The following is a 21953-nucleotide window of genomic DNA, read 5'->3' on the forward strand; positions in this document are numbered from 1 at the left end:
TTTAAATTACAGACAATTTTGTACACCATCAGGGTTTAAAAACAACTCACAGTAAAGTAAACCCAAAGTTCTCTCTGCATTCTGGCACCATCATCCCCTTTCTGAAATCAGGGCCTAGACCTAAACCTTACAGTATTCATCTTACAGGATTAGTGTCAGTTTCCCAAGCAATACAAACACATTTCCCATAAATGGTAATTATTTTAAAGCCATGTGCTTCCAAGACTTTAAATCACATTTTCATGAATAAGGCCCAGGTTGGGTCTTTTGTGTGTATCCTCTAAGGTTAACCATGGGGCACGTTATTGGGCGCAATATATAAATTTGACTCAAGAGTACTAAGGGACTATTGCAGGTGTGCATTGAGTCATTCAATGCAAATGGAAGATCCAAAGTTGAATGGGTCAAAGATTCTTAATAACCATGATGGTTTTCATTTAACAAGAAAGTAAAATGTAAAAAAAAAAAAGTCTGATACAAAGAAAATATACTTAAAACTTCTAGGAAAAGAAGGAAGGCATTTTCAATGAAAGTCTATAAAAAAATATAGGACTTGTCAGTTTGAAAAGGCTGTGGAGCTGGGGGAACTCTGTTTCAGGTGGGCTTAGGTGGTTGAGTCAGCTTCTGAGGATAGAGATAGTTTGGGCATTGGAGCTTCTTTCAGGAAATATACTCAGTCCGGATGTGTGAGTTAGAACAGCCCCTGTGGGAGTCCTCAGGAAACAGTATTTCATCCCCCATCACTTACATCCCACAGCAGCCCGTAGGGCCCCTGGGGATGGGAATGAAACTGAGACCATTGTGTGAAGGAATATAAATGCCTGAGGACTGGTTATTATGTATGAAATAGAGGTTTAAGTTTGAGTCAATCTGCAGTTATCACAATGGAGGCTGAGTTGCCAGTATGTAAACCCTGCAGGAGACAAAACCATATTGAAACCACAGAACTCTCTTGTATATATGTCAATATTTGGAGTACACTTTAGGATTGGGGTGGTGGTGGGGGCTTTGAGGCTAACGCAGGTTCCACAAAGTCCTTGAGAAGTTGATGGATTTTGCTCCAGGGCATAAGTATACCCACCAATCCTCACCTATCTGACTGGGCTCAGCATTACAGGTGACATACATTTGTTGCTTCCCACTGCCTCCCACTGTACCTGTTCCTCTCGGGGCACCTGCCTTACCCATTCATTTTGATCTTTCTGATAAAATTAAGCATATTATAAAATTCCAGTTCCTTACATCTTGGCACTATCATGTAAAGTTTTCTTCATGGCATGGATTTGCTTGGCACCAATTTAATGAGAAGTTGGTTAAGGAATGGAAGCTGGCCAGGTAAAAAAATGTCAGACTTGAGAAATGATATTTGTCCAAATGGCCAGATTTATCATTCGTCTATAACCATATGTTCAAGGAAAGATTACTTTGAAAATTCTAGAATTAACATTTACCTCAAAGATCATGGGAAGTTTTGGGGGACGAGGTAAGTGTGCCTGCCACCTCAGGGTATGTGTCACGTGCCATTTACTTAGTATCTTATTCATATTCTAATAGTGAGGACATTGACAACATCCCTCTAGGCTGTTGGACCAGACATCTAGCTGCCGCTTACCTGTCCACCACACCTATCTCTAGACAACAGCTACTGTGTAGAGGAGGAGGGCAAAGAGGGAAGGAATGAAGACAGGAAACAGAAGTGGGGCAGCACACACCCCATCTGTCTTGCGTAGTTCTGCCTGAATTCTTTGCCTTGTATTGTAAACCTCCTTGATAAAGAAGCCTATGCTTGCTATAGGCAATTCTTCTCCATGGTGTCAGGTTCACCCTTATCAGGCTCATCCTGCTCTAATCAAGGGCCATGATCTCTGCTCAATAAACCAAAATGCTCGTGATTGGCTACATTGCAGTTGGTCATGAGTGACAGCTGACCCAACTTTGTACCTCTCTTTCTTCTTGGAAGTTTCTTTACTCTTTCTTGGTTTTTATCCCATGAACTTGATCTCTAATCCCTGTTCTTCTCTCAGCCTCCCAATGCTAGACAGTCCTTGGGTCTTTTGATTTTTTTGTTTATATTCAATTTCAATGATTTTTTTCCAGCCCCAGTAAGGAGTTTAAATATCTACGTGAACTATTATCAAAGTTCAAAGTTCAGACATATACATAATTTGGTTTTTGAAGATAGGGTCTCTCTGTAGCTTTTGGAGCCTGTCCTGAAACTAGCTCTTGCAGACCAGGCTGGCCTCGAACTCACATTGATCTGACTGCTCCTGCCTCTTGAGTCCTGGAATTAAAGGCCACTACTGCCGGCCAGATATATTCAAATGCTGCTTGGACACCATAAACTTATTAAGTCCAAAACTAAAGACGCTATTTCCCCTCCATAACTCACTCATGAATCCCAAGTTTGCTCAGAAATCCTATAATACCCTACACAGCCTTATGCGATCTGGCCCATCTGTTGGCTTTCACTTTAATTTCTCTTCTTCTAATCACAGTGATTCACACTATTTATTCTGTTCAGAATTGTCTACTTCAGATACTCAAGTGATTAAGCTCCTAACCTCCTGATTAGGAGGTGATTTGAACAATCACCATTGCTCAAATGCCACCTAAAGGAGGCTGACTTCAATCACCCCGAGAGATTCCCTCCTAAAGAAATTTCCTTACCTAATAGATTTTTCTCACTTCTTGTCCTAGGCTGTATCTCCTGAAGGCTCTATTGTTTTTTAATTAATAAAGGATAAAATTTTCTTATTTATTCCTTTATTTCTGTTTGCCCTTCATTTACTTTACTACAAGAAAGTAAGCTTACAAAATCCTATATATTTACACATTGAAATTCAATCTTTAATATTGTGGCACTTAGAATGTTGGTTTCTTGAGAAGGGGTAGTTAACTCTTGAAATTTCTGCACTCATGGGGCTGGGGAGACGGCTTACTGTGCTATCATGAAGATCTAGTTTAATTATCAGAACTCATATTTAAAAAAAAGCCAGGTACTGGTTGTGTTTATAATTCCAACACAGGGACTGGCAGACAGGAACATCCCGGAAGCTTTTACCCAGTCACATAGCTTACCAGCCAATCAATTGATAAGTTCACACCAGTGCAAGACCCTGAATCAGAAGATAAAAGTGGCTGGCTCCTGAGGAATGGCACCTGAGGTTGACCTGAGGTCTCTTCGTGCACACTTTTCACACAGGTGCAGTGCGTACAAGCACACACACATACACATGAGTTATGCTCTTGTGACTGGGACTGAAACCTTACAAAGGATGCCTGAGGGTCTCCAACATGCCAGGATACAGGGTGCAATACTTCCTTATCAGCCACCAAATTTGGTGCCTTGATCTTCCAGATTTCTGTTGCTCATAAATTTTTTGAATTTTAAGTAACTTTGTTGGAGTGAATGAATCAGTGAAAACACATAAGCAAAGGTATTTATCTGATTTGCTCATTATGGCTTGAGTAATATTTGTAAATTGCCTTTATTATCAGGTACATATGAAATTCTAGTTGAATGAGTAAGAGTGGTAATAAGGAAGTTGTAGGAAAGATGGGAATCTGGTAACAGATAACAGTGACTTTAATGATAGTATGGCCTAGAAAAAAGCATAGAGTTATACAATAGAGTCAGACAGAAGAGATAAAAAATTAGCCAGCTGTGGTACAGTCTGAACTCCTCGAGGAGTCCCGAGATCACAGGAATGGACCATGGTCATGGGCACTGGAAAGTTCATGGCAAGAATCTCAGTCAAAGAACCAGTCACAGGCTATTTAACCACCAAAGAATATTCCAGAATCCGGGAACATCACTGACAACATCTCACTGCCAGACTGGCAGAACATGGGAAGGTCCTGGATCACATTACACGAGTGGGTTGGGACTCAGCCTCTTTCCCAAAAAATGTGAGTCAGAAAACAGACATGCTTAAAACAAAGGTGGGAAGTGAGTATTCAGTGAGAGCAGAGGAAAACCATACGGGCTGAAGGATTACACGGTGAAAGTGAGTTTACCTACCCATGTCCGTCAAGCCTTATGTTCCCAACAAAATCATAGAGATGTCGGTTTGGGCTTTCACACTCGATTCTGCCGGAAATTCTCATCAAACTGTCAATGTCCTTGATGTCTGATGTTGCTGGTAAGCCCTGTTGGAATATTTTCAGACAAACAGAGTATTTTACTTAAGTATGGTGGGGGCACTCTCCAAAGTCTTACAGACAAGGAATCTCACTATTTTTCAAGTAATTCCCTGTCTTTTTATACAGTACTATCAAACTATAATATATCCTTATCAGTGTGAGCATGGACCTTTAATAGAAAATAATGTAACTTGTGTGGAAGTTCTAAAATACCCAGTGTGCCAAGTAGAAATCAATCTTTGCTGCTGTATACTCTCTGTATTTTAAAGATGAGAGAGTCTAATGAAAGGGACGAAACACAGGCACAGTCTGTTCAACAGAGCAGTTTGTCCATCCATCCTCTTTCTCCTTCTCTCGCTCCCACCTTGAGAGGGAGAACTTTGGAGCAGTCCTTCACCCAGCTGGAGGTGACAGGCACTGAGACCATTCACCCAGCCATCTGACTTCAGTTCTCTCGCGACGTCCAGTTCTACCACAATCCAAACACCCCACTGGCATTGCTGTTACTCAGCAAGAAGTCAGTGTTACGTATTTTAATCCCATCCCCTCAAAGCTTTAAAAACAAAATCTCACAGTTGTTCTGTGCAACTTTTCATAGAATGAAAAGCAAATTAGAAATATAAAGTAATTCAAATTTCCAAGATAAATGCTTCTGAAGAGCAATGGAAATTTTGGCTTGTAAGTGTGGCAAACCCAGTGCTAACTGGGGGGCTAAGAAAAACAAATTAACATGCCAAAGAGCTTGGAACACTGGATGGCAGTGGCACTTATCTTTCATCCCAGCACTCACAGAAGCAGGTGGATCTCTGTGAGTTTGAAGCCAGCGTGGTCTATAGAATGAGTGCAGGCCAATCAGGCACACTTGTATGCATTCTCTCTCTCTCTCTTACACACACACACACACACACACACACACATTAAGAACTGCTACTATTACTATTATTATCATTCAAGCATTGGCTATTATACAAAATAGTATTATAAATAATAGTAAAGAGAAAACAGTTGTAATTACTCTTAGACACTTAGAGGTTCTTAAACACACAGCAGAAAGCAGCAACTGGGAGCTGATGGCAGAACTCACCTGTCTAATTTTCAAGTTGGTTTCACCATCTAAGTTGGATGTCTCGATGTAGCACATGGCCTGGGGCTCACTGTTATTCGTAATTGAGAAACACAAAGATTCAGTTGGGGAAGGAAAGGAAGGTACCAACTGCCATTGATCTAAGAGCTCAGACTCACCAAAGCCATTTGTTCTAGACAAAGCTCTGGTCACCTAGCTTCTTGGTGATTCTCATTCTAACAGCGAGACAAGAGGAGGCAGAGCTACTCATGCACAACACTCATGGATCAGCCTTCCAGCTGGGAGAACCCCAAAAGCTACTTCCTGACAACACCGGGTGGTGAGCTTCAAGATCACATTAATGAGGAGACACACTATGTAAACCGCTTATCCACACAGACACAACACAGATTGTTCTGAAGTCTAATGGAGGGTTGTGTCCAGATTTATCTCCAGCTCAGAATGTCCAGTCAGGCTTCATGCTCATAGCCCACATGTAAATTGGTTATGCAAAATGGTTGATTAAAAACTTCCAGATTGAAAAAAAAAACTTCCAGACTGTTCCTTCTACAAGCTTGTACTAACTAGTTTAATCCTTTAGCTGTGATGACAAGATCACACAGACCACATACTACTAAGGCTACTTTTAAAGGATGTATTTTTACAAAGTGACAATATACTTTATATTTTTTGGCCTAGTAAGAAAAAACTTGTCTGAGAGGTATGTGTGTCTGTGTGTGTGTGTCTGGTGTGTGTGTGCATGTTCATGTGTGGTCAGGTACATATGTGTGTGGGAGGGCACGGATGTGGAGGTCAGAGTATAAGCTCAGCTATCAGTCCTCAGGTGCTGTCCATGTATTTTTGAGACAGGGTCTCTCATTGGCCTCAAACCTGCTGAGTAGACCAGGTTAGCTGGTCAGTGAGCTCAAGGGATCCGCCTGTGCCTGTCTCCTTGGCTGTGAGCTTGCGAGTGTACCATCACACCTGCCGCTTTCATGTAGGCTCTCAGGGACTGAACTCAGGTCCTCAGGCTTATGATCAGGCACTTTATAGACTGGGCTATGAGAACAGCCTGACTGAGATGTCTGAAGCAGAAAAATACTAAACTAAAGGCAGTCCACCTGGCTATACTGCCTCATGACCTGAAGCTAATGTTAGGCAGTCCACCTGGCTATGCTGCCTCATGTCCTGAAGCTAACATTAGGCAGTCCACCTGGCTAGACTGCCTCGTGTCCAGAAGTGGATTCTGTATGTGGTGACTGTGTTCTCCCGTTTTGTCAGAGCATCTTACTTTATTTGCTTGGCTGCTGCAGACATGTGAGTGCGGCCGGACGGTAAATTTAATCCTCAACTCTATAGAAAAACATTCTGAACATAACCCAAGAAACATTCTTAAGTTAAACCAATCTCATTAACACTTGGCTATATAATAAGCCTAGTGTGTTATCTGATGAATGACTGTTAATATAAAAGAAACTTACAAGTCACAAATATTGGAATTTTTTAATCAACTTCCAATTTGTACATGTGCAAAACAAACTGCCCTAAGTGCTGGAAATGGGCATTTAGCCTAACTATGCCACCCTGAAATTAAGCAAAGTTACTTAAAGACATAGACATCAATCAAATTTTATAAGTAACTTCCCACCTTCTCCAATTTTTTTCCCATGAGCTTTTCTTTCATATAGACTGCTATTTCCCAAGCAGAGAAATCTTCCCATATTTGTATTTTCACTCTCAATTATTCCAAAAGAATGTTTTTAACTCATGGTCAAAATAGTTATTCTCACTCTGGCAACTGTCCAACTTTCTAATTTTCTCATATCCATTAGAAACGTAAATGGTTTCTCAAACCGTGAAACACATTTCCCTGCTAACAAAGAAGAATGGCAACAAACAAAACACTAACTGAACTGTCGGTTCTCTTTCTAGGCAGTAAAACTTATTAAAATGCTACTAATAGATATACTCATCTAAAGCCAGTCTTATAGTAAAAAGAACAACATTCTAACACTGCCCTCCATACAAAACACCTTGTGTAGAGCTTTAAATGACTAAAAAATTAGGATGTTTAAATGCTCACTTCTACTTAACGTGAAGCCAATTAAATCACCCCAATTTGGAACATTCCTAATGATGATTTAAGACAGTTATGACTGCAGGGCTGTGAAGAAGCAGAAGAGTCAGGAATCATGCTAGTTCATAAATACTTCAGCAAGTCAGGATAACATCCAAGACACAGTCAGACGCAAAGCAAGCTTTTTTGATTAGTAAGTGGAAAAACGAAACAAGATGCAGACCACGGTACAGACACCAGGGGACGGCTGACATGGACCACAGCAATGTGCGCTTGCTCACAAGTTACAAGTGGGATAAAGACCGGTCCCCAAGCATGCAGCACGAAAACGTACGACATCCAGCCTTGTGCAGGGGTCCTCTATAAACCCTATACAAGCCCAAATTTTAGTCGCAGTCACTGCAGAAATTCCACAGAAAATTTTGAAATAGGAGAATAAGAAAACATGCTTAAAATGTAGTCAGCTTCCAGTGGTTGTTTCAGGAAAAGCTGAACACCGTACAAGAACAATATGCTGGAGAGTTAGCGGCAAAACTCTTAAAGTTGAGGCATATTGTTAAAACATATGTGACTGGTGCAAAGGAAATCAACATCTCTTGGCCTCCTATTGATAATAACAGGAGCTCCGTCTGCCCAGCCGAGGGACAAATGGCATCCAGCATGGTAATCACAAAGTGCCTTTAAAAGGCCTCTGATGCGCATCGTCTAGCAATAGGCGTGCTTGGCGCTTTTAAGGAAGCGACTAAGCTCAACTGCGTTTGGGCGCCATTGTTGCTTGGTTTAAGGTGAGGACCCACGTACACACACCCTGTGTGACTCTGTGGTTCTGACCTGGAGGACAGACTGATGAGATCTGCTGGGAGGTGCTCCCCATTGGCCACTCTCACTATTTCCCCCACTGCCACCTACACGTCCCAGTTTAAAATAATTAAAATGGGAGAAAAAAAAACAAACAACAGAGAAAATAAAAACCAAACAAATGGACAAAAGAGACAGAAGGTTTGAAATTATTATAGAAAAGAATTCATGTTAATAAAAATGTCTAATGCCGATTTTTTCAAAACTTATTTTGATCAGGCCTGAAGGGAAATGAAAATATTTTGCACCCAAAGGATACTTATTTGATTTTTTAAGCCCAATTTTCAATTTCTAATGTGAAAAGTTAATATTATAAATAAGTATTTCTTATCAAATTAAACATTTTATAGTTATTTTATCTTACAGGTTTTTTTTTTGTAAAAATCCTTAATTTGCTGCCAACACTATGCTTACTTCTATCAAATAAGCAAAGGAAAAAAATTTAAAACTATGTGTTAGCTATCTGAAAAACAAGTACACTACATTAAGCCCCCTCTCACATACTGCAAAAGTAATAAACTCTGTTCTGATTCCAAAATGTTTTCAAAGTTGATTGTATCCCTATCATATTAACTTTACCAGAAAGCTGCACAGACATCTGTCTTAGGCAGTTAGGGGCATGGCTGCACCATTTGGAGTTATTTAATAACTGATAAAGTATAAGTAACATATTGTGCTTTACAGAGTATAGGAGAGTAAGCCTTTGTGTCCAGAGAAAAGTTTGACTCAAGGAGGGAATGAAAAGGCCTGACCGACAACCTGCCTGGACATGAATTAAATAAAGTCTTGGTAGCTGTGTGCCACGCTTTTGTCACAGAGTGGTATCCGTGGCCATGTGCTGAAATTTCAGTTTGCTCATTTAAAGTGGAAAGTCAGTGAAACAGAACTTTCAATCAAATTCTAACCTAACTCCAAGCCACCTCAAGCTCTCACGTAACCTAGCCAATCAAGTCCATGAGCAAACAGTTCCATTTCAGAAATGCTCCCTGACGAAGTTCTGAGCAGTCGCTGAGAACAGAAAGTATGACTTAAGGACAGTTCTCTGTGCTACACAAAGATGCTAGTTACAAACTCGAGAAATAAAACTGCGCTGACTTACTTCAACCCCTGAATACCTGTTTCTATAAATAGCCAAGGAGCTACTAGCTTCCTGATTATGATTTACTAACTTGTCAAATATAAATAACCAATCATTTTAAACCACGACCTGATTAAATAGATTTTGAAAAAAGGACACTGTCCATATTTTTATGTGGATTTTACAAATCAAACTGTCCAAGGAAATGATGATAAACAACCTCAAGAATATTAAAAAACATTTCTTCTTAATTTATTTTTGGACTAGTTTTAAGGTTTTAAATCCTAAATTTACATAAGGACTAGTGTGATAGTTTTTAATCCTAAAGCCATATGTTCTGAATACTGATTCACAACTATCTTAAACATGAATACAACAAAAATTATCTAAATTCAGTAACAGAAAAGACCAAAAGAAAGAATAAAGTACTCATTTTTTTTTTTTTTTGGCTAGAAAACGGTATTATTTAGTAAGGTACAATGACAAAAAGAAATAAACCACTCATCGGTTCTCTTGTACCATATCACCATAAGAAATAGGAAAGTTTGCAAGAGAGATGGTTATTGCACCATAAAGGAATTCGTGAATGAGGACTGAAAGAAAAAATCAGCAGAGCCCAGTCTATGAACGGCATAAAGTCAATGACAGGGAGTCTTAAGCTGAGTTAGTGGTCCACACACACCACAAGGATCTGGATGTAGCCAGAGGAGATTGAGAGGAGATTCTCAAGCTTGGGCTAGGTAGTACACGATACTTGTTCTGTATGGCAAACATGAAGCCAATCCATTTTTTAAACACTTAGAAAATCTCGAGAGGTTTGCAATTCTTCGTTTATTCTTTATTTCCTTGGAGAAACCACAAGGTCAATGCAGGGTAGAGAAACCATCCTCTACCCTGTTTGAGCATCAGTAGGTGTCTCTACCTTGATGAGAGAAGGACAATGTCAGCAGGTATATACTCTTTGCCTTTTATTATAACTATATCTCCAACATTTACCTGAAAGAAAACTGGGAATTGGTTAATTATCTGCATGGAAAGATAGCAAAAAAATATATATATACAACCCATTGTATTAATACACAGAATAAAAAAACATTCTAATCTTCACAAAAATGGCATAAAATTATTTAGGGGCAAATGCATATTTGTTTTTAATCTGTTACTTATCTTTTTTTTTTTTGGTTTTTCGAGACAGGGTTTCTCTGTGGCTTTGGAGCCTGTCCTGGAACTAGCTCTGTAGACCAGGCTGGTCTCGAACTCACAGAGATCCGCCTGCCTCTGCCTCCCGAGTGCTGGGATTAAAGGCGTGCGCCACCACCGCCCGGCTTCTGTTACTTATCTTAATAAAATTTATTGAACAATTATAACTACTTGGTTGACATCTCAACTTCTTAAATGTTCTTGCTTTGACATAAAAATAAGAAGGAGGAAGCTGCTGGCTAAAACCTCTACCCTACCCAAGGATGTCTCAGTACAAGTTGAGAAATAATCGTATCTGTGGCTACTCTTCACAGTGACCCTCACGCAAAAAGAATCCACTTAAATTTATATTTTAGAGAGGAAGAAAACATCTAAGATTTCAAGTTCCTGAGTCACATGTTCAGGGTGAGTGGAAATGTTCAAATTCACACCTACCCATCACATAGTCCGATGCTTGGCATAACTGTAATGAGACTATAATTATAATTAAAATAAAATAAACAGCAAAGTTTGTTTATTATGCATTTACTATCCCTGAATATGGTATGAAGATGAATTAAAGTCCTTTGTGGCCAGAAACTATTAGAAGTGATTTGCCAGTGTTCTTACTACTTTTGGCAAACAATGCATCTCCCACTCAGCAATACCTGGCTCTACTTCCTTAGTGGGAATCACTATAGGGAATTACTGCAGATAGGGACATTGTGCTCGGTTTTATCTATTGGGAGAAATAGGTGAGGGAAAGCTGGAGGGGCCATCTTATAATCTACAGTATGTACACTAGTTGTTTAAGGAGGAACGTGTTGGATAACATGCTCAAAAATAAAGAAAGATCACTTTAGTTGAAACTTGCCATGTGGAATATCTAAAAGTGACAAAATACAAAGGTTCCTGGAATCGAACATCAATTGCCTCAAAAGAGGGTGTAAGAAAAAAAATACAATTATAAAACTGGTAAGCATAAATACTTATTATCCCTTAAAAATGTGCAGTGACAGTTAACTAATAGAGCAAGGACAAGAGCTTGATTTTATGTTTAAAGTATAATGCTGTGAATCTTTTGTTTTATTTGGTGCAAGTATTTAATACATTCCCCAGTTACCTGTGGCATCTTTTGTTATGCATTAGGTTTAAAATTTATATAATCATGATCATGAGATACTGATCTTCCCAAACACTCATTCAAGACCTTTGTTCTATTAGTGTGTATTTCAAAACAGCATTTTAATGCTTGCTTCTTGTAGCCAGATGGAATTTAATTTTGTTCAAATCATGATTTAGATGTAACCTAAATATTCATTTTTTTGACCTTGCCAATCTGCAATGTTTGCCTCACTTATCAAATAATGAACATGCATCATTTCAGGACACTACATTCTTTTCTATTTTATTTGTTAGTATCTATTTTTGAACAGGCTTTTAAGGCAAATGATAATTTCTTTGGAAGTATGTTATGTTCATAATCTGAAACAAGAGATCTCACTTTTAATATTGAAAGAACATGTATTTGTGCATTTATCGGCATCTTTTGGGGGGGGAGCGAGAAAGAAGGCAGCTTTTCTTTAGATGTCAAAGATTCACATAAGTGAGGCTGCTGTGATAGCATCTCCTGGGATCCCAGCGCTCAAGAAGCTGAGTCAAAAGACTGGCTTGGTCTGAAGCCAGTTGCTGTCTTTCCACAGGTCACATAGATTTTGTATGTAAGCATTTCAGATTATCAGTAGGAATGAGGGCTCTTTTTCCTGTTTCCCGATGATACTGCAAACATCAAAATATTGTGAGTTTTGTGTGTTTATCTTGAATTCATCACGGAATCAACTTTGGGAATGCAATTATCTAGTTATAACTACTAAATAACTTCAGCTCTTTTTATTTAGTTGGGTGGCTTCTGGGTGACAATCTAAATTCTGTCTTTTTAAATCATAATATGGAATATGCATGTTAAATTTGGCCCTGACCTCAAGAACGACTAACAAAGCTATCATCATGGGTAACCAGTCAGTGATTCATTGTCTTTGTCTATTAAGAATTTAAAAATGTGGCCGGGCAGTGGTGCCACACGCCTTTAATCTCAGCACTCGGGAGGCAGAGGCAGGCGGATCTCTGTGAGTTCGAGACCAGTCTGGTCTACAAGAGCTAGTTCCAGGACAGGCTCCAAAGCTACAGAGAAACCCTGTCTCGAAAAACAAAGAATTTAAAAATGAGTTGGGCAGTGGTGGCACATGCCTTTAATCCTAGCACTTGGCAGACAGAGTGGATCTCTTGGAGTTTGAAATCAGCCTGGTCTACAGGGCTAGTTCCAGGACAGGTTCCAAAGCTAAGAAACCGTGTCTCGAAAAACAAACAAAACAAAACAAAATAAATTAAAAATGATAGCTGCAATAATCCATATAGACTAGCATAACCTCAAAATAATGATCGCCATTAGGAAATGTGAAGGTTAATTTTACAAGGGAGCAGAAGAGAACTATTGCCTGACTGTATATTCCCTGAGCAAGAAGTTTAGGAAAGAAGAAAAAAAAAAACCTGATATATTATTTTTCAAAAATGTGCCTTTCTGTTAACTATACTGATAATCTAAATTCAATCCACTGTATCTGATTCTACCCCATCTGTCTTGTCTATATGAAGTGTCTAAGTCCACAAGGACCAGATGAGCCCATAAAGGCAAGTTCCTCCTGAAAGTTTTTGGCTGTTTTCGACTTTATTCTTCTGCAACAGAGCTGATTAGCACAGAAATACAACACCCTGAAGGCGTTTTTCTCCTTATTACTTTAATGTCAAAGACCAGAATGCAGAGAGATGTGAATATTCTCATCTCTGGAAGAGGAGATGTCAGTTCCTAGTCTAGCCGCTGATTTAAAAAAAAAAATCAACAAAAATGGAATGAGTTTCTTATGGAGAAGAGACCCTATTCCTTCACGGTCAGAAGGGAGAATCAAGTGCGTGGACTTTAGTAGGGTGTACATGAATTGGCAGCAGGCAACACTTTTGCTGTCCCAGCCAAACACTCTGCTGTGAGATATATGTCCAATGTCCACAGCAGTGGACTCCAAAAAGCCATGTAACGAGTCACCACGGCTATCCACTGCGGATGACTGGGGGATCCAAGTTCTGGAACTAAGAACTGACCGTCATTTTTGCTTACCTTTAAGGCCTAACAAGAATGGACACCTGGGTAGCCCTTGTCAAATTACAACTCCCCCCACTAAATGCCGAGGCAGAGGTCTAGCAAGCAGATCTACCTCCAAAGCCAAGGACTGACTCCTGCTTCATTAGAAAATGATGTTTAGTTTATACAACTACTTTTCTGAAAATAATAGTAATAAATAAATGGGGTGATTTCACTACATGAATTTAACTAAAACATGCAAATGTAAAATATCAGAACTTGAATTTTTTTTTTTACTTGGACAGTAGATGATCAAAACAAAATTTATAAAAGAAAATAAATAAAATCTATGAAAGGAGTGCTCAAAATATACTGTGAAACAGGACTGTTCTGGACAGAACTTTCCAAAATAGCCTTCCTGGACGAGTACCAGAAACGCTCAGTGCACAGAGCTAAGGGAGACTCACAGATCTTCACATTAACTACTAAACAGCCTCCGTATGAGTGGAGTTGCTGACGGCTGCCTGTAATAGTACACAGTTTCGTCTATAAAGTGAACCTCTATGCACTTCTTTCGTGACAAAATAAAAACGAATGCATACCTTTTCCCAGTGAACAATTTCCCAAGCACCATTTCTCAAAACTGCAAAGAGAAGACATGACAGGTTAAAGAACACTCCCTTACTACCAGACGCAAGCCTCTGTCTAATGGAATGGTTGCTCGAAATGAATGGCTTCAAGCGAAATGCCGAGCAGCAATGTGACACCTTTAAGAACCAGCTGTGGCAGCAGGATCACATATGGAAATAAAAACTCCCAGTGTCTATGTCAGCCCCCACAGTGACGCGCCTCTCACTCAAGGCAGCTTTGTTGGAGAGGCCATATGCCTCCTCCAAGACACAGGGAAACGTCAGGGGTAAGTTGGGGTGGGGCTGGGGAGGAAAAAAAAACACAAAAAAAAATTATATAAAAGGGAAGCAACTGGCCTACATCCATTTCCTAATGACAACCATTATCCTCAGGTTGTGCTGGTCTACATGGATTACTGTTAACTATCAACTTCTAAACTTGAATACACAAAGACAATACAATAGGGGCATCATAGATTTCTTATTAGTAAGACTGTAATACAACGGAGCAATCAAACAAAATATGTATTATTAGGTCCATAATAATGCAAAAACATTTCATGTTTGGCTTACTAGAACAAGTGAAGCAAGCTATTCTAACATTATGAGAGAAGAGTGGGTTTTGTATATGGGCTTACTGCTGCAGGGTACAGCACACTTACTCAGTATCTCTAAGCCCACCCACTCTAGGTGTGTGATGTGACGCTGAGCACACTATGCATACCAAAACCTGAAAACAGTGCAAGGCAGTAACGGGAGGTAGCAACACCGCACCAAGGAGTTAAAGAAAAAAAAAATCATGGTCCATTGATAAATGACACAGACATTAAAGCTTTGAGGGCAAAGCCAAGGTTTGCTTTAATTAGAAAGAGCACAGCACATCCACAATGGGAAATTACAAAATGAACAATTCATAGTTGCTGTAGAATAATCCTTCTGTACACTGTGGATATGTATTACTCTCATTGGTTAATAAAAGTTGACAGGCTAGAGGCTGGGCAGGAAGTTAGGTGGGAAAGCAGAACTGAGAATGATGGGAAGAAGGAGGGCGGAGTCAGGAGAGAAATGAGACAGCCACACAGGAAACAAGACACATGGAAATACACAGATAGATAGGAATGGGTTAATTTAAATGTAAGAGTTAGTTAGTAACAGGCCTGCGTTACTGATTGAACGTTTATAAATAATGTTAAGTCTCTGTGTGGTAATTTGGAAGCGGCTACCGGGATGGGGAGCCGGTAGTTCAGACAGGAAAACTACTGCCTACATTCAGAAAAAAAAAAAATACACGGTATTCAGTTCCTTTGAATGTTAGAAGAGACAGAGAAGAACCCTTTAGAAAAAGTCACGAAAACAAGCACAAAGCATTAAATAGCAAACCCAATATTAATTCCACATCATGTTTTAAAACCGGTATTGTAATAATATACACTATTTTAATCTAGATAAAAATTCTTATGTTTCCAAATTCTCTTAAATCAGGGCTCATGTCTCACTTGGCTCCCTATTTCTAACGTTCTGCACCATTTCTGCCACTGAGACATCCAGATGCTGTCAGAAAAACAAATGCAAGAATAAATACCTTGCAAGACATTTTGGTGAGCTGATAACTTTATTAAATTCAGTTTCAACTATACACACCCAGGATTCTATCTAGTCTGTAAAACTCTAAGGCGAGCAGAGAACACACAAACTGACTCCACAAGGAAGGCTGCTCTTTGCAGTGTCAGAGGACACATCTCACAGGAAAGCCCGGGCTTAGGCTGTGTCTACTGATGCTTCCTCGTGTCTTCCTCAGAATGGTTTGTCACCATGAATCAAAATTAAAGGGGCAAACATGCTGCCTGTTGCTCTTGTCTCTCTTGTCTCCATAAGCACCCCACACACAAGCATAACACATGCACACACACACACACACACACACACACACACACAATTAAAATAAATCTTTAAAAATGTCTTGTTTTTATAATATTATTTTTCCTCATCTCAAACAGACTTGTGTATGAATGCACATGCGTATGTAGTGTGCCAGCGTGTGTACTTGTGTGTATGGGGGTGCATATGCACTTGTATGTATATGAAGGCAACATGCTGATGTCAGGTATTTCCCCCAATTGTTCCCCAGCTTATCTTCTTGAGATGAGGTCTATCACCCAACCAGATACTTTCTGGTTGGATAGACCGCCTGACCAGTGAACTCCAGGGATCTGCCTGTCTCTGTCTGCCCCAAGTTAAGGTTATTGTCAGTCATGACTATAACTGATATTTTGTTGTTCCGATAAATAGACATGGGGATCTGAGTCATCATGCTTGTATGACAGAAATCTTACTGACAGAGCTCATCTCTATGACACAGCTACTGCTGACTTCCCATCTTCACTTCTTGCCATTCCCTTCACACCCTCCCTGTGCTTTCTGTGGTCAAAGCACCCTGCTCTTTCTGGGCTCCTTTGTGCATGGTTCTGTGATCAGAACAGTCCTCCATCCCGGCTTTCGTGCAATGTTCTCAGGTAACTTTTGTGGATACTCGGCCCTTTATCACTATCTCAAGACTAAATAACCTTCACTTCCTCCAGAATATAGATCCCAGTCTTACTTATATGTGTAGCTGGGGAGGGGCTGTTTCCTCCCCAAACTCTAAAGAGTCAGAAGAGTGGCAACCACCCCTAGTCTGCTCACTAGTATGTCCAGGGTTACAACACTGCCTCATGAAAGTACCTGGTGAGTACCTGCTGGATGGAATGCCAGGTTCACTGGTGTCCCCTAGTGACCATAAGAAGTCAGAAGAGTAGTTACACAGATGTATTGATGATACAACCCTACTCCCTAGCAAATGACATAATAAAATATACAGTTGTAGAGGAAACTACTTTAGTTGTTTCTCAAAAAGTCAAACACATAATTGCCACAAGACCCTGAAATCCCTCCCACTCCTGGGTATGTAGCCCCGAGAGAAGAGAAAAGCTGTTTCCTGTTTCACGTGTAGCTTGTGCATGAATTCTCTGCAGCATGACTTATATGAACCCCCAAGTGGAAATCACCTAGATGAGCATCAACTGCTGTCCAGATGAGCACATGTGGACTGGCCTGGTGTGGGAGGTCCTTCTGAATGGGTTGCTTTTATTGGTTAATAAATAAAGAATCTGTCTTGGGCCTGGCAGGGCAGAATAGAGGCAGGTGGGGAAAACTAAACTGAATGCTGGGGGAGAAAGAAGGCAGAGTCAGAAGACACCATGTAGCCTCCGCCAGGAAGAGATGAAGGGAAACTTGCCAGTAAGTCACAGCCACATGACAATACACAGATTAATAGAAATGGGTTAAATTAAGATATAAGAGTAAGCCAGCAACATGCTTAAGCTATTGGTCAAACAGTATTCCAAATAATATAGTTTCTGTGTGATTATTTCGGGAATCTGGGTAGCCAGGAAACAAACAAGTGGCCTGCCATTTAATAGTATGCTCCGTGTCACAAAAAGGAGTGAAGAGCTAAAAGGGTGGCGTGGATGAACTCCGAAGATACACCAAGTGAAAGATGGCAGATTGTATGATCATACTTACATAAAGTACTTAGAATAGACAAATCCATGGAGACAGAATGCAGATTAGTGGTCGCCAGGCTCAAAGAATGGGACAGCAGGGGCTGGTCACTCACATGTGTGGGTTTCTTTATGGGGTTCTGAAAACGTGCTGGAACTGGGTGGTGTGGTGGGTACACAGTCTCCCCGAATCAGCTGAGGCCCCAGGGTTGCCCACTTTAAGATGGGGAATATTTTGGCAGGCGAGTGATAACTGAACAAAAATAGCCACACAAATATGCGATGAGCTATTGAGACATTTGCTTAAAATAGATGTCTCGGTTTTGTAAGTCGCTAAAAAGATTCCCGTGGCAAGCATTCAAAAGCGTTATGTAAAAAAGATGAAGTAACATACTCGTCAGCTTGGGGGCCACCCCTCCAGTTCTGACATCTAAGCCAGGGTGTTAGAACTGATGCCGTGTTAGCAGGGGTTTGCTACGTCACATGTAAAAACAGCTCTGGCCCACTCTTCTGGTTGCGGTCCACACAGCAAGAGTCCCAGCAGGCTTCTAGAGCGGTCTTCCAGGTCCATGTCCTGTCTCCTGCCCTGAGCCCGCTCACTTCCTTCCCACCTTGCTTTAATCACTGCTTTCTCCAGTTGATCTCTCTGGGATCCCTGCCTCCACCCAGTGGTACCAGTGGTACATTCTCTCCACATAAGTGCTTCCTGTGGGCTTAATGTTGAAGAGGTAGCCAGACCACTGAAAAAATTTGCACACCTAAGAACACTTTGAATACAGTGCTAGCTAATGGCACATTATCCTCTGTCTCTCTGGTTTGATGATGATGATGATGATGATGATGATGATGATGATGATATTAACTTTTATGTGCATGTACACCTATGCTGTGGCACTTGTGTGGAATTCAGAGGACAACTTACGATAGCTGGCTCTCTTATTCCACCATGCAGGGCCTGGGTACTGAACTCAGATACTCAGGATTAGTGCAAACACTTCAATCACTGAACCATCCCCCCTCCCTTTTTTTTTTATTTTGGAGGCAGAGTCTCACTATACAATCTGAACCTGCTATTTATTCCAGAGTCTGCAGTGGCCTGGATTGATCAATACGTATATTACCATTAAGTCCTCACTAAATGGTATGTTCAGAAGTTACAGCAGGACCCTACTCTTTGACACTTGTCTCGTGGGTCTGCAGAACTAGTAGACCAGGCTGACAGGAATGTTCTACCATCCTTTCCCCTGTGTCTTCTGCCTCTGAAATACAAGGTGTGGGAATAAAGGAAATACAGCCTGATACTATATAGATTTCCGTCTCTGAGAACAGTACAGAATATGGTGAAGTTAAAAAAAAAAATCAGCCACAACATGAAAGTATTTGAGCAAATCAAGGCTTGACCACAAGCCAAGGACACCTGCCTGTCATAGTTCACTGCTGTCTCTCTTTGGGAACTGGTTCCTACCATCTAACCCTTAGAACAATTAAAGTAAGTCCCATCCCATGCAGTGTGCTGGCAAGGGAACCAGGAACCTAGGTCTCTTTCGTCTGTAGCCTCCTCTACCTCCATTCCAGCTTCTTCTAAGAAAGCTGTGGGGTCCTTGGCTGAGACTCTGCTTCGTTTGGTTGGCCCAAAGCTAACAGCCCTCCTATTCTGCCCACCTTAGAGATGATTAATGCTGCTGGCAAAGGAGCAGGAGCCTCTTGAGGGAGGGAGGAATCTTGAATGGCCGCGAGGTGCTTTGACAGCTCATTCTGAGATATGCGACTCCTCCACCTCTCCTTGGTGCCATCCAAACACACCTGCTACAGTTTCCACACAATCTAATGAGTGTGACAGCATGCACTGGAGGGCTCCGACATCAAACAAACACCCCAGAGGAGCCTGCCCTTACCCAGCAGTATACCGTCACTGGTCCCCAGCAGTATACCGGCACCTGTACCCAGCAGTATACTGGCAGGCCACTTTGTTGCAGTGGTTTTGTCTGTGAATGGCACACGCTCCATTAGAGCTCCTGGGTCGCTCCTCCCCAAAGGCCTGGATAAGGCTATGGGAGACAGACAAAAGGCATTGCAAACTAGCTCACTGCATGCTCACGGCTTCCAGGAAAGAGGATGTCACCCCAGCTCCCCAGTTAAAGAGATTTGTCACTAAGGATGTCTCTGAAAGTCACTGGCTACCTGTCCCTGGGCAGTCAATCACTTCCTAAGGTGGGGAGAAAAAGGCAGATCTTTCTAAATGGTATCACATAGAATGGAGTAGAAAACACACACACACACACACACACACACACACACACACACACACACACACACACGGGTGGGGAGAGATAAGTGTGTTTGATTTCCTTTCCAGAAGCGAGCCTTTGAGAGAGATCTTAGGTTATGGTAAAGGTCAAGTGTGCAGCCGAGACTCTGGACTTCTGTAAAGAATCCAATCCACTCCTATTGAAGTACCATGCACTCACCGAACACTCTACTGCAAAGATAGTTTAAAGGCAGAAGCATCAGTGTGGCCCAGAATGACATTACACATAGTTTGTATAAACTTGCCTATAAAGGCCAAATTCAATCACTGCGTGTGTGGTCAAACCACTTTCTTCTACTGACAGGAAGGACAGAGGGAACCTCCTCAGCTGATGCCTTTGGAATAAGTTGTTCATGCTGGCATCAAGGGGGCTGGGAGCATTTCTATAACCTCAATTATAACATTTTAAAGTGACCCCCAAAGTGTGTCCTCTTGCCAGTATCCCCAGCAGCTCTAAAACCTTCTTGAAAGAGGAATTCTGAGATCCCGTGCCAGGTGTCCAGGAACCCTAGCCATCAGCATCTAAGGAGCCCTCTGAGGGACTCGGAGCCATGATCAGATCTGAGATACCTTAAAGGGAAATGTGCAGAGAAGTGACAGGACAGGAGCCCAAGGCCAGCAGTGTATGCTCAACAGCCCATTCACCTTTTCCTTCCCTTCATTGAGAAATTTCTTACAAGAGACATCTCGTTGTGCCTCACCAATCAATCACATCTCTCAGTTCCTTGGCTTTCGCTTTCAAAGATCCTCAACTGTTGTCCAGTTACAAACAGGAAATAGATTTAGCTCAGAGCTATGAAGCCCTGTTGCTTCTTGAAATGCTGGGTGGGGTGGCTGTCTAGGGCCTGGCTGTCGGGAAGTCGGCACTAAAACTTGGCAGGGTTTCCTCTCCCACCTCCAGCCCTCGGTGAACCTCACCATTACTGTTTCCCATGTCCTTCTAGCTGCCACCCTTGCTCCAATCCACAGTCAGTACAAACAAGGCCATTTTGAACCTTGCCCTGCCCTCTACAGCTGTCAGCTTCATACTGGCAATCTAGTTACACTCTACAACCACGTCTTCCTCTTTCTTATCAGGGTCTCCAAAAGCCTCTTAAGCATGACCCCAACTTGTCCTTCCACGCTCTTGTTGCTCCCCCAACATGCATCTCTGCTATTGTCAAAAGGGACCATTTGCAGTTTCCAGATCGGCATCTCCCATATGCCCACATCCCACTGAGCTGCCCATACTAGCCCTTCAGCCACAGGCAGCCCTAGGCTCTCTGCTTCGAGCTCTGACACCCACCCACTGGGAACCTCCCAAACGCCATTTATAGTTCTGCTTTTCTCATTTGGTCCTCAGTGCCTGGTCTGGCTCGCACATTCATCTGCATTTCATCTTCCCTCCCTTACCACAAGGTCCCATGAGGCGGGGAAGGGGACTGTGCTTGTATTTCTGCATAGGTCTGCACAGGGGAGGAGCTCGACACAGACTGACTAGAGGGGAATTACAAACGTCCTTTATTTGAAACACACCTACTTTTCTGGGGAACTCTGGTCATGCAATTCATCTGGGCTTATCTAACACAGGTGGGAGGAAGTGCCTGCAGTGTAATGCTGTGTTTAAAAGAAAAGAAAGAAAAAAGGACAAGGGGAGAGCGAGCAGTCTGCCCATACAGGAAGAGAAGCAGCAACTCTGAAATCAGACCCCTCACGATTAAACCGTGCTCCTAAATTTCCTCAGTGGGTTTTGTTTCTCTGTGTTACATTTTTGATTTATGGGAGACGTGAAACACAACCCAGGCTGTGCTACTCCATAAATAAATACTGCCTCCCTATCCAGAGTTATTATAGCGGAGGACTTCCAGTGGGCTCAATTTACACACGCCTAGGACATGCAAATGATTTGGAGATATTACTAGTCTTTGAGATGTCTGAATTTATTTAGGTGATCCACATGCATGACT

The 21953-nt window shown here is 41.4% G+C and overlaps 1 protein-coding gene across 5 annotated transcripts in view; it reads right to left on the bottom strand.

Moving 5' to 3' along the window:
- The window catches only part of Atp8a1 (ATPase phospholipid transporting 8A1), a 209933-nt gene that overhangs the window by 143905 nt on the left and 44075 nt on the right, over positions 1–21953 (bottom strand). For 3 of the 5 annotated variants that reach the window (XM_005359297.2, XM_026785119.1, XM_026785117.1), the window contains exons 6-9: positions 14134–14174; positions 8115–8188; positions 5228–5297; positions 4022–4149 (exon numbers count right to left, since the gene is read on the bottom strand). In XM_005359297.2, the coding sequence (XP_005359354.1) occupies positions 4022–4149; positions 5228–5297; positions 8115–8188; positions 14134–14174 (313 nt within the window). Of the gene's footprint in view, positions 1–4021; positions 4150–5227; positions 5298–8114; positions 8189–10141; positions 10216–14133; positions 14175–21953 lie in introns of all 5 variants that reach the window. The other 2 variants (XM_026785120.1, XM_026785118.1) reach the window with 1 other exon arrangement.

Source organism: Microtus ochrogaster, linkage group LG1 (genome assembly GCF_000317375.1).
Source record: "Microtus ochrogaster isolate Prairie Vole_2 linkage group LG1, MicOch1.0, whole genome shotgun sequence".
Taxonomy (NCBI): domain Eukaryota; kingdom Metazoa; phylum Chordata; class Mammalia; order Rodentia; family Cricetidae; genus Microtus; species Microtus ochrogaster.